Source organism: Plecotus auritus (assembly GCF_963455305.1).
Source record: "Plecotus auritus genome assembly, chromosome: 6".
Taxonomy (NCBI): Eukaryota; Metazoa; Chordata; class Mammalia; order Chiroptera; family Vespertilionidae; genus Plecotus; species Plecotus auritus.
Window position 1 is genome coordinate 124,466,772 of NC_137773.1, and position 13,189 is coordinate 124,479,960.

A 13,189-nucleotide genomic window follows, 5' to 3' on the forward strand; every position below is an offset into this window, starting at 1 on the left:
TGTGTGGCCAATTTGAGCAGTTCCTATTGAACCACCTTGGCAGTTCACTTGGATCTGCCACTCAGAGCTGCTTTCTCTTCACCCTAAGTCGCAGTTGTTCAGAGAGAAGCTGAGCACCAGGTCAGATGCTTGCCGTCTCTGATATCGAGGGCACTTTTCTGAATCATCAGCACAATGGAGTACATGCCAAGTCTGTCCCTATTTCAAGTGATGTAGATGTGATTGGTTAGTGAGATTTATGTGCCTCCATCACGTAGTGGTCCTCCAGGCAAGGTGGAACCCAAAAGGGTCCCATGATCCCAAGCATGTGAGTTGTAGCTGGAGTGAAATAACTGTCTTTACACACCCGCTGTTGAGCAGCTTAGTAGTATTCCACTCACGACACATGTAACTACTGAGTATTCTGTGTGACTGTCCAGGACACAAGGGTATGGGTACTGCTCCTGACCTTGGTTATGAGGATTGGCAGTTTGGAGAGAGGGAATGCCAAGTTAGTCAAAGTGGGGTTTCTCTAAAGGATCAATTTATGTTGCTTGTGGATTAGCCAAGGTTCTCCAGAGAAACAGGATCAGGAGGGTGTGTGCGCACACATATGTAAGAGAGAGAGCGATTGAGTGACTGAGTGAGTGATTGCTTGATTACAGGGATTGGCTCCCATGGTTATGGAGGCCTAAGGCCCTACAGTCTGCCCTCCCTACTGGAGAAACGGGAGAGCGATGGTGCAAGTCATGATCTGAGTCTGAAAGCCCAGACCCAGGAGCCAGGCCGCCTGAGGGCAGGAGGCTGGGCCTCGGTGCAGGCAGAGAGCGGAGCCCTCCTCTGCCTCCTTCTGTGGAAGCCCGACGGGTTGGTTGATGCCCATCCTCACCAGGAGGGTGAACTCCTCTCCATGGACTTCATCTAATGTCTTCAGGAAACATTCTCACAGACACACTGAGAAAGAATGTGTCACCGGGTAACCAGGCATCTGCAACGCAGTCAGGCTGACACACGAGATGAGCCTCCATCCCGGTGCCAAGCCCTTGGAAGTGAAGAAGGGAGGCCATTAGTTGATCAGAGTGTTTGGAGCAGCAAAGAACAGCTTCAAAGCGTTGGTTCCAGCGCCCCTGGGATTAGGCCCCCCTCTTTGTTTCTTTTTATTTTAATCAGTCATGCCCCTTTAGTTGCTTTTCTGTTTATAATAAGGCATCCATTCTGATTGGACTCAGGCCCAGTAGATCCCGAGCTCTTTGAAGACAAGGACCTTACCTTCTCAGCTTTGTTTTGCTGGAAACAGCACAGCAGGTGTGTGTGTGATGCTCAGAGACACTGACAGTTTGAAGAACATTCATTCCTATGGCCATCCTGAGTAACACAGCTGTCGCATCTGAGAGCAGCAGTGTTTTGGGTTTCACCGTCTCCCCATTGTCCCCCCTCCAGCCCCCACCCCCACACTCGGTTTGAGCCACAGCAAATCCCCAGTCCTTTCTGTGTCTCCCTGACCACCTTGCCCAGCTCTCTCCTGTTGTCACAGTGAAGTGTTCTTTGCGCTTTTTAACATTTTCCTCTCATGCCTGCGTCTTCTCACATTTAGGTCCCTTTGATAAGAGCCCGAGAGCCTTCTGGAGTTTCTACGTAATATCACTTGTTGTTCGTTATTGTGATTACTTGCTTTTATCCTCCCCACAAAAGCGTTAAGCTTTCTCAGAGAGGGGCCTGCCTATGTCTTGCTCACCCTCCACCACCTTACACAGTATGTGACACATGCATGATAGCCACTTGAGATGTAGTGTTAGAAGAATAAGAGAGTGAGCATGCACTGGAAAGTGGGTAATTCTAAAGACCTTAACTCTTGCCAAGGCATCAGGATACTGTCATCTGAGGATTACTTAGCAGTTGCACATAGTAAATGCTCAGTCAATAGTAGCTATTAATAATAGTGTTGTTCTGTGTTCTTTAATGAGGGGATGCTTTCAACAGTCATATTAGGGCTGAGCCTCGTGCTTCCTCTGTCTTTAGCTCTTATCACCCTCGCCTTGAATGCCTTCCAAGTGTTCCTCTTATGCCTCACAATTATAGACAGTCAGTCCCAGTTCCCCCATCCCCCTTTTTAAATCCTCACCTGAGGATATGTTTCCATTGATATGTTTCCATTTTAAAGAGAAAGGAAGAGAGAGAGAAAGAGATTGGCATCAATGTGAGAAACATCGATCAGCTGCCTCCCACACATGCCCCGACAGGGAACGGATGCTGAGACATTTTGGTATGTGGGATATTGCTCCAACCAACTGAGCCACACGGACCAGGGCCCGATCCCCCTTTCCAGGAAATGTGGATGTGAAAGGACACAAGCAAGAAGCCAGGTGGACTCGTATAAGCACAGGCACCTTCTCTTAGGAGAAAAGGTCTATGGGGCTCCCTTCCTCAGTTCCCTGTGGGCACTTCATGTTAACACAGAGGCTTCGGTAAAAGTGAGCGCATTTTATTAAAAATCCAGGAAGATGACACGCAGGGCACATGCTTGCAGCTCCACCTGCTGCCACAGTGAGGCCACCAGAGAAAAGCCACTAGTGTTCTGAGTCCCTCCATGCATAAGGCTGTGGTCAGTATCTGTGGGTACATTGTTCCCAAATCTCTGTTTTGGGAATAAGGAGATTTACATCCTTATCTTGATTAATGATCAGGCTCCCTGAGGAAAAGGCACCTATTCGTGGAGAGGAGTTTGCAGGGGCACGTGCTATGAGGTTTGCACTTCTGGGAGGATGAGAAGAGGACAAGATCCTTCATGACTTGGGAGCCAAGGAGTCAGGACTTCCGCTTTGGGAAACGGTTGCTTAGCTGTAGCGTGTATGTTCCCTCCTTTCTCTTCGGAAACAGCGAGGACTGAAATAGTACACAGGCAGGAAAACTAGCCAGAGAACAGAAGTTTGGTTAACTGAAGGCCAGAATCCAAAGAATGATGCAGGTTTGGCTTTGAGGATATCTTGCATGAATACAAAATAATACGGAATGTAGCTACGTCATAAGCATAGAGGCTTTTCTCCAGGAGCATATCACCGAGAGTGTTGTGGAAATTCACATCCCAGTTTCCAAGGCAACCAAATCAAAGCCAGATGAACATCAGCTACTTGTTTGTTTCGGATGCTGACCTACATGCTGAACACTGATGGGGTCTGCATCGCTGGGGGCTGATTGGACGTTTGCACAGAACCCTGAGCTGTAGATATTTTTATTATTTCCATCTTCACCTGTCCATGAAGAAACCGAGACAGAAAATTTAGTAACCTAAACTCTTTATGGAGGTCAGTGGTAGAGTTGGACTTGGAAACTAGATTTATCCAGCTCCACAGCCCAAGGCCACCCCCACCCCCCGCCCCAACTCTGCACTGTTTTCCCAAGAGGCAGAGCCGAGCTGGTGTGGTGCTCACCGTGGCATTGGGAGGAGCTAGGTGACGAGGCCGCGTCTGAGATGCTGCTTGAGCATTCAGTCCAATAGCGAGTAGCTGGTTTCCTTAGTAATTTCTAAAATCCTGATAATTGTGTTAAGGAGAAATTCTCAGTTGGCACTAATAGGAATCAACACCTTTCTAATATTTGTCAATTTCCCTTTGTCATAAGAGAATGCAGTTCTCAGGCTCAGAGCCTTAGACTCCAGGCAATGTGGAATAGCTTTATTTTATTGTTATTGTATTTCTGTTTAGTTACTGTTTGTGGCAAGCCAAAACTGACTCCTCACTTCACATAATGCTAAGTGTTTCCTTACAAAAAAATTATAAGCAGTGAAATTCACCCTTCGGTGTCCAGTTCTGGGGGTTTTTAGAAATGACAGCCCTTCAGCCTCCATGTCAATCAGGACACAGCACAGCCGCCTCTCAGTCCCCGCACGCTGCTCCTCCAAGGTCACCTCCAGCCCACAGCTGGCAGCACCTTTACTCGCCATCCCGGGCTCTCTCCGCGTGCAGCTTCTAGAATCTAGAGCAGGGGTGGGCAAACTTTTTGACTCGAGGGCCACAATGGGTTCTTAAACTGGACCGGAGGGCCGGAACAAAAGCATGGATGGAGTGTTTGTGTGAACTAATATAAATTCAAAGTAAAGGAGCGGAGGGGCGAGCAAGAGAACCGGATAGAACAGCCGGATCCGGCCCGCGGGCCGTAGTTTGCCCAAGGCTGATCTAGAGTCTGGCTTTCCTTTCCGGGGCTTAATCACAAGGAGCAACAACAGCCTGTAATTATTGGAATTGATAGTCTAGGTCCGTGGTCGGCAAACTCCTTAGTCAACAGAGCAGCAAACCGCGGCTAAGGCAGTGGTCGGCAAACTGCGGCTTGCGAGTTTGCCGACCCCTGCCTTAGCGCATTGTATTCGAGGTTCGCCGTGTGGTGTGTAGCTGCCATTTGCTGAGTGGTGTTCGTTGTAGGGATGCACCATTCACCAACGGGGGAACATTTGGGCTGTTTTTCAGTTTTGAGTGATTATGCATAAAGTCGCTATAAACATTTGTATGCAGGTTTTTGTATAAACTTAAGTTTTCATTTTTCTAGGGTAAATATCTAGGAGTGTGATTGTTGGGTCCTTTGGTAAAATTATGTTTAACTTTTTAGCAAACTGCCAAAGTTTTTTCCCAGTGGCTATACCATTTTGCATTTTTGCCAACTTGTATATAAGGGAGTTCCAGTTACCCCATATTTTTGCTAGCATCTGGTTTTTATAAGACTTTTTCAAAATCCATCTTGCCCAGGCTGGTGTGGTCCAGTTGTTGGGTGTTGTCTCGTGCACCGAAAGTAAGCCCTTTGGATTCCCAGTCAGGTCACATGCCTGGATTGTGGGCTCCATCCCCAGCAGGGAGCATGCGGGAGGCAGCCGATACATGTTTCTCTCTCACATTGATGTTTCCCCCTCTCCCTTCCGCTCTCTTTAAAAATCAATTTTTTAAAAAAAAATCCATACTAATAGGTGTGTGGCAGTTAAGTATCTCCTCTTTACGTGAATGTATATGTTTTAAAAAGTAGCTTGTTTTGAAGGGAGGATATGGAGCAAATACGACTGCTGGTCCTGCGATACAGCAGTAGTTGTCTGAGTAGGTAACCGAGTGAATGCCACGTGCTATGTGCTTCCTCTCCATCAATAAAGGATGAACAGCCCGGGGCTCTCCTGGGTATCTGACCAATTTCAGGCAATGCAAGCACTTGTTTTATTAGAGAAAATGATGATTTTTTATTCACCTGGAGATAGCCGAGGTAACCATAATTGTTGAAGGCTATTGTTAGATTTTGATCAGCAGGACCCAGATTAATGAAGCATCTGGAGATATTAGTGAGTGTTAGCAGTTTAATCTTAGTAGGGTATCGGCTCCTCTATTAGCAGCAGTCTGGCCTTGACAGAGTTTGGTCAGGCACTTGCCTGGAAACTGGGTGGTGTCAGACGTGTGGCTATAGGCATGGCGTGCCAGTGTCTCACCTCAGGATGTTTTTGTTTCCTGACCTGGATATTTCTAGAAGAAGAGATCAGATGAGCCCTGTACCTGGTTTCTGTTCTGTAGCCGTGGTTGTAGAGTTGGATGATAAGGAAGGTCATGTCTGGTTTCCTCTCCGTCTGTCATTTAATCCCTCCTGTGTTCTTGGGCACTCGGATGTTTTGTTTGGGAGGCTGCTTTTGTTGTCGGTCTAGTTGTTGTTGTTTTCTGCAAACAATGCTGTCACACATATCTAAGGAGGTTTTTCCCAAGAGACCATGGTCAATAGGAGCCAAATAGAATTTTTAGCACAAAGCAGAGTTAGCCTAGATCATTTTTCAGTGCATCTAAGAGTTTTTTAAAGGAAGGTTTTCCTGTGTGAGTAGGAGATGTCTGCTGTTTAATGCAAGTATGGTCCTTGCTGTTTTTCTGAGAGCAGAAGTGCTTTGGCGGCAATGAACCAGACACAGTGCAGTGTGGGCAGCCCAGATGCTCTTAGGGTTTCGAGCTGCGCTGGCCAATCCAGTTGCCCATAGCCACGTGTGCTCTTTAAATGTAAAATTCTTAAAGCTCAGTGTCTCAGTCACACTGGCACTTACCCATGGCCACGTGTGGCTAGCGGCTACCATGTTAGGGGGCTCAGATAGGGACCATTTCTATCGTGGCGGAAAGTTCCACTGGACAGCGATGGTTTGGAATGAGGGACACCAAAGTCGGAATGTCTGTGCTCAGGTCATCATGCTGCCCTGCCTGCTTGTCGTGTGACCTTGGGCAGGTGACTCCTCAGACTCTCGGCTTCCTCACCTGTAAAATGAGTATAATGGAAACCCTTACCTGGTACTTCTGTCTGTCTTGTGAAGATTAAATACAATAGCCCTGATTAAGTGCTACCACCTCACCTAGGAGAGACACGAGGAAGCATCCAATAAAGGGAATTTCTTCTTTTCCTAGTGCTTGATAGTCTTTCTGTTTTTGGAAGTGGGAGGTGGGCACTGTGTTTATTTAAAGCTAATAACAACCAGATACCACTGGGCCAGTGTCTAGCTAGATGAGCAGAAGGCAGTGTTGTAGGCTGCAGAAAACCCGTTTGTCAGCCTGGTGATTTTTTTTTTTTTTTTTAAATATGCTGTCCCTGAGAAACATGATAGAATTTGTTTTACTTCTCTTCTGCCAGGAAATAACCCTTCTGGCTTTGTTAGAAGCATGGTTTGCAATAATTGTACCCACCCCAGATGGCTCCTGAAAACCCTTTGAAATGCCATCTGCCAGGCGTGTGTCCAGCAGCAGCCTGTCATTCTGCTGGAAGAAAAGAGGAGGCGGAGTCCCCACCCACCCTTTCTCCCCCATCACTGAATGAAGCCTGGTCCTGCTGGCACAGACCCAGGCGCTTGCTCAGAGGGTGACTGGGAGGACACCTCCTGCTCCCCGCAGAGTGGAAAGGTTTTGTCTGGGCGATAAACCCTGAAGGTTTTGTGGGTGGAGATTGTCCCGCCCCACACTCCCTTCCTCTGGCTCAGCATATTTATTTACATGGGGGAAAGGGAACCTGCCAGTTTCATTTTTCCTCTAAAATGTGGCATTGGTCAAGTTTGTCATTTTTTTTGAGTCCTTTCAGGAAATTAAGACCCAAGGGTGATTGTTGTCTTTAAAGTAAATCTGACAGGTTGTTTCTGAAAACATGGCTGAAAGAAACGGCAAAGATAAGATAGCTGCAGAAGGAGGATAAACAGTCACCACATTGTCTGGGTTTGGGAGACTTTCAAAATCCAAGGAATCTTTTGTTTGGTTTTATTTATGCTCATCTTTGGTGGGGGTGGGGTGGGCGGATGGCTTAAATTAATGGCAACATACAGAACATATTTGGGACAGATTCTTTCACAGCAAGTTTCAAAGAGATTTTATTCTTACACTGCCTGGAATGTCCCACGATGATGTCGACTGTTTGTGTTTTCCAAGTAGCTGGCTGAACAAGTCCTTCTCTTGGCTCCAGCATCACACCCTCATCCTGTGCTGACTGCTGCCTCGTAGTCCCCACTGAGGACCGTCCTTCTCTCCCAGTCACTACGTCACAGGGTGCTAGCACTCCACTAAACTCCTTAGCTGCTTTGTCTCTACACTCTCTCCATAGACCCGTTCTGGCTCTTGCCTTTCAATATCATTCCCACATTTATGTCCCAACCTTCAGTCTGATACTGAGATTTATGTAACCAAGTGTCCGCACTCTACACATAGGTGTCTAATAAGCATCTCCAACTTTATCTAAGAGTAAACTCTTCCATTCTTTTTCCCTAAAAATCATCTCCCCCATCTTCTTGATCTTCATAAATGGCACCACCCATTTGCCCAGGTCAAAAAATTAGATGTTGGTCTTTATTCTGTTTTTCTGACACACTTCATCTGTTGCTGGTGGAAGTGTGGGGGCCAGGGAGCCCTACCAACCTGTTGCTCATGGGAGTGGAATTCTTGCAATATTCTGAGGAAAGAATTTTCTAAGTCTCGCACAGCAGGATGGGTGATTTTTATTTGCGTAGATTTAATCCCCGAGTTTCCAAAATCCCATTTCCCTTTGTCCAGTTATAGAAGAAGTGCAGCTGGGGCTTCAGTAGGGATAAAATCAGTGCTCTTCCAGAGCTTCTGTTCCGTATCGGAGCAGTGTCCCATCCTGCATCAGACTAGCTCAGCTGTGCTCCCTGCTGCGGTCCATCAACCATTGCATGTGGGGTCCACAGGGCCACATGGCTGTGGAGGAATCATGGGTGAATGCTAGGGAGCGGGAGCCAAAGGACCCCACAAGCCAAGAGTCCAGTGTAACAGGAGAGAGGATTCCTTTGTTTAGGGCAGTGGTTGGCAAACCATGGCTCACGAGCCACATGCGGCTCGCGAGCCGCAGTTTGCCGCTCTGTTGACTAATGAGTTTGCCAACCACTGGTTTAGGGGATTATGTATCCCCATGTATCACGCATCTCTTTCCCCAGGTTTGACTGATAAGTACTTTTCCTATGTCACCCCAACTTCACGGGCATGCATCTATATCCCCTTTGTGGACCCCTTTCCCCAGTGATCCGCAGGGAATAGGCGGTGTTCCCTGGGGAGTGCCGAATTGTAGCTTCCCAGTGATGCTGCCCAAATGACATGCCTATAATATCTGGCCTTCCCTTTACCCCTCCCCTGTTATTAATAACTGACTAATTACAGCAGTATCATGTCCACTCCATCAGCAAGTTGTGTCTTAAAAATATAGACCTAGCATGGCCCAATGAGTTGACATACTTTTAATACATCTGTGCTGTGGATTGCATTACGGCTACTTAAGATACTCAACAATTTCCAGCTGGAGTGGCTTAGTTGCTTGAGCATTGTCCTGTTGCTGGTTTGATTCCCAGTCAAGGGCACATGCCCAGCTTGTGGGTTGGATCCCGGTCAGGATACGTAGGGAAGGCAACCAAACCATGTTTCTCTCTGACATCGATGTTTCCTGTCTCTCTCCCTACCTCTCTAAGCATGTCCCCTGGTGAGGATTTAAAAAAGAAAAAAACAAGATTCTCAACGATTTGTGATAAAAATCTGATTGCTTCTTTCTACCTTCTTCCTGTTGTTCTTATCCTTGCCTTGATTTCTCTCACTTGGACACTGTAATGGCACCTGTTTGGGACCCCTGCTACTCTGTTCACAGCCTGTTCAACTCTGTAAAGCCAGATGATCCTTTAAAAATGAATCATGGCATCACTCGTCTTCCCACCCCCTTAGAATAAAGCAGGAAGTGTTTTCTGTGGCTTACGGAACCTGGCCCCTCACTTTCATTTTCATTTCCAACCTCTTTTTCACTGCTCTGCTGCAGTTTCTCTGGCCTTCTTGCCCTACCCACAACATGCCAACCCTATTGCCACATCAAAGACCTTAACCTGAACCCCTCCAGGAATGCTTTTCCCACCATCACCTTTGCAGGGCTCTCAGTTTTGATGGCACCTCCTTAGCCAGCTTTCCTCATCACCAATCTAAAGTAGCTTCTCTCCTCTCCACCCTCCCTCCTTCCTCCAAGACACTTCCAAGCCCTTTCACTTATGTTGCTCTGAGACACTTTCTAATGCTTTAACCCAGTGCTCGGCAAACTCATTAGTCAACAGAGCCAAATATCAACAGTACAACGATTGAAATTTCTTTTGAGAGCCAAATTTTTTAAACTTGAACTTCTTCTAACGCCACTTCTTCAAAATAGACTCGTCCAGGCTGTGGTATTTTGTGGAAGAGCCACACTCAAGGGGCCAAAGAGCCGCATGTGGTTTGCAAGCCGCAGTTTGCCGATCACGGCTTTAATCTATGTTTCCTACAAAAGACTTATTCCCTCTTGAAATTAAATGCTGTATCTCTTCACATCCATATTTGTTTTCTATCTTTCATAGTAAAATATAAGTTCCATTAGAGTAGGGGCTTTGTCTTGTTCATGAGTGTTTCCCAGGCCCTAAATTAGTGCCTGGCATCTGTTGGGACCTCAGTAAATATCCTATACTAGAGGCCAAGTGCACGAAATTTGTGCACGGGTAGGGTCCCTAGGCCTGGCTGGCGATCAAGGCCTACCTGTGGGGTGACCAGCGGGGTGATCAGGGGGCCCCCACTGGCACCCGCCTTGGCTGGCCCCAAGCCTGTGGGCTGGGGGCAGCTCCGGAGTTGAGCATCTGCCCCCTGGTGGTCAGTGCATGTCATAGCAACCATTCGTTTCACTGCTTGTTCCACCATTCAGTTGATTTGCATATTAGGCTTTTATTATATATGATAATAAAAACCTAATATGCTAAGTGTCCGGTCGTCCGGTCAGCTGTTCAATCAAAGCATAATATGCTAGTGATATGCTAAGGCCACTCAACCATTCGTTATGATGTGCACTGACCACCAGGGTGCAGACGCTCTGACTGGTAGGTTAGCTTGCTGCCAGCCGATCAGGACTGAGCGAGATGTGCTGGACATGCCCTGGAGCCCTCCTGTGGTCCCTCCCTGGCTGGCCAACCTCCCACACCCCTCTCCAGCCCCAATCGTGCACCCGTGAGATACCTCAGCCTGGCCTGCGCCCTCTCGCAATCTGGGACCCCTTGGGGGATGTCAGAGAGCTAGTTTCGGCCAGATCCCGCAGGCCAGGCAGAGGGACCCAACTGGTGCATGAATTCGTGCACAGGGCCTCTAGTTTATTAAATAAATGGAATGTAAGAATCTATGTAATGGTAAATGCATAAATCATTTGAACTCTAAGATTTTATTAACTCATTTCATTGTAACAATAACTATTTGATTGTTTATAAACTATAATATCTGCTAGTGATTATTGAGCTAAGTCCTCAAAGGATCATCCCATGCAATACACACAACAAACCTATGGTGGAGGTACTATTGTGATCGCTACTTTGCAGATGAGGAAACTGAAAAATAACTGAAGCTAAGGAACTTGCCCAACACCACAACCTGGGGAGCCCGACCATGAGTCAGTCCATTGCTCACTCCAGACCCCTGCTCGTCAACACCAGGTGATATTCTTGGTGTTTCTGGAGTGCCTGCTGTGGGCCTGATACGAAATATAAATGGAAAAGTTGTGAGCTCCCTCAAGGGACTTGTCATTGTATGCCAGGGGAGCCAGAAATGGAACAAACTAGGAAACAGTGCAAGAGTGGACTTCTGTATACTGCACAAGCAGGCTGCTCTACCAGACAGCCACAGCATGCTGGGTGATAAGCAAAGATTTGTAATATAATCATCCTAAGGAAAATTTGCAGCTATTCAAAACACTCAGATTTATTAGGAAAACTGGGCTCATATAAAAATGTACTTATCTTGAGTAAAACATGCAGACGTGTGGTTTTTTTAAATGAAGGACATTCTGGATAGCACTGCATGCGTGTGGATATGATCAGTCACATGTGATCAGAGACTGCACTGTCCTGGGAACATGCAAGCCACTAGGTGCATGCAGTTGGTTATTTAGTTGCTTTCGCATTCCTAGGACTAGGGAATAATCCCTGCTCATGGTATAAGAAAACATTGATCTGTTAAGCAGCATGAGTGACAGGGCCTTTCAGAATGAGCTATGTCAGCTACATCCCCTAACTTGAACATGGAAGCCGAAATCATGTGATTTGCTTTTTTTGTTTTTTCATAATATTTAGTATGGGTTCCTGGTACACACTACATAATTGCATCTTGGTTTATTTTCACTTCCTGGCTTATGTATAAACCACACATCTCCACGTTGCTTTGTTGAGCTTCAACTAAGATGATAGGCCCACAGCCAGCATCTGAGCTGGTGACTCGCATACTCTAGTAGTGGCTCGATGTGGTTATTTCATAAGAGGCATTGGTCTATTTGTTAGTTATTGTGAGAATAACCAGCTTAAGTCAGGGGGAGAATTTTTTAGCAAAATGCAGTGTCCTTTCTCTCTAGTCAGAACTCTGGATGGCCTCTTTTTACCCAACATATTAATTACATGGCGAGCAGCCGCATTATTCTGTCCCTGGGAGATATCCAAGTGCAGATCCTGGGCAATCGTATGTCCCCAGAGTTGTGTTTATGTGGTGGGTGTCATTTTCTGCAAAGGGCTCATTACATTGGAACTTGCCGGATGTACTAAGGAACACAAGAATCTCAAGGCCTGTGATAAAAATATAAACCTCTGAGGCTTTGCGCTTAAGGTGGATAACGTGTTAGTATTTACCTGAATCCTCAAAGCTGCTGATTATGAATGCTTTCTGTATAAAATCCAGTTCCCCTTCTTCATTCAGTGCATTTTTAAAAGGATAAAACTCTCCCCGGGCTACCTGGCTGTGCTTGTTTCTTTCCTGCTCCTGTTTGAGAGTCCCAGGCAGGGTGGGTGGAGGTGGGGCCACTCCTCTGTTAGAAAGAAGTTGTCTTCACCAGGTCCCTGTCTGGGCAGATCAGCCTCGAAGTCTTAGGTACGCCGGCTGACTGAACAGGTTATTTTAATTACACCTGGATGTGGCGCTTCCTGTCCTAGTTGAGTGATGGTTTCTTGTGCCTTTGTCTTGTCTGCTGCAGGCACAACCCGCTCTCCCAGGGAAGGAGAAGTGCCCGGCGTGGACTACAGCTTCCTGACTGTGAAGGAGTTCTTGGACCTCGAGCAGAGCGGGACTCTCCTGGAGGTCGGCACCTATGAAGGTGAGCTGCTCCCGGGCAGCGAGGACGCCTCTCTCCCGGCCCCCGGGGAACCCGGGCCATCCCGGCAGAAGTGCTGTGTGGACTAGTGAGTCTGCACAACCCCAGGAGGTTGCAGGTCACCCTCACATGAATAATAAAATACGTGGAATAGGCTTTGTGTAGCTCTTTAAAAGTAGTTTTTGTGGCATTTTCTTCTTCTACAAGTTTTCCAATTTAATTTATTAATTTAAATATGTGTGTTTTGTTTATCAATATGGGCCTGTGTGGTATTAGAAGGAAGGGGAAGAAGACTCAATCAGTCACAAAATGGGACCTTTAGGGAGTGTTGTTTTCATCTTGATGGAAAGGAATGGAATGTCATTTTCACTACTAATTAATTTTAATGTATTTTTCAAGTAGATAATACATTTACATGGTTCATAAAAAAATATTTAAAATATTCATTAACGAATCTCTTCCATATACCAATTATCACCTGCCCAATTTTCATTTCTTTTTCCTTCCAATACTACAACTAATGTTATTAGTTTCTGATTACTGTTCTGAAATTTCTTTATGTAAATATGTGTGTGTGTAATACATGTGTGTGTTTTATGTGTGCGTT

General features: G+C 46.4%; 1 protein-coding gene across 22 annotated transcripts in view; it reads left to right on the forward strand.

Moving 5' to 3' along the window:
* The window catches only part of MAGI1 (membrane associated guanylate kinase, WW and PDZ domain containing 1), a 586,630-nt gene that overhangs the window by 454,681 nt on the left and 118,760 nt on the right, over positions 1-13,189 (forward strand). For all 22 annotated transcript variants that reach the window (XM_080671483.1, XM_080671498.1, XM_080671499.1 and 19 more), the window contains one exon: positions 12,466-12,585. In XM_080671483.1, the coding sequence (XP_080527609.1) occupies positions 12,466-12,585 (120 nt within the window). The remainder of the gene's footprint in view (positions 1-12,465; positions 12,586-13,189) is intronic.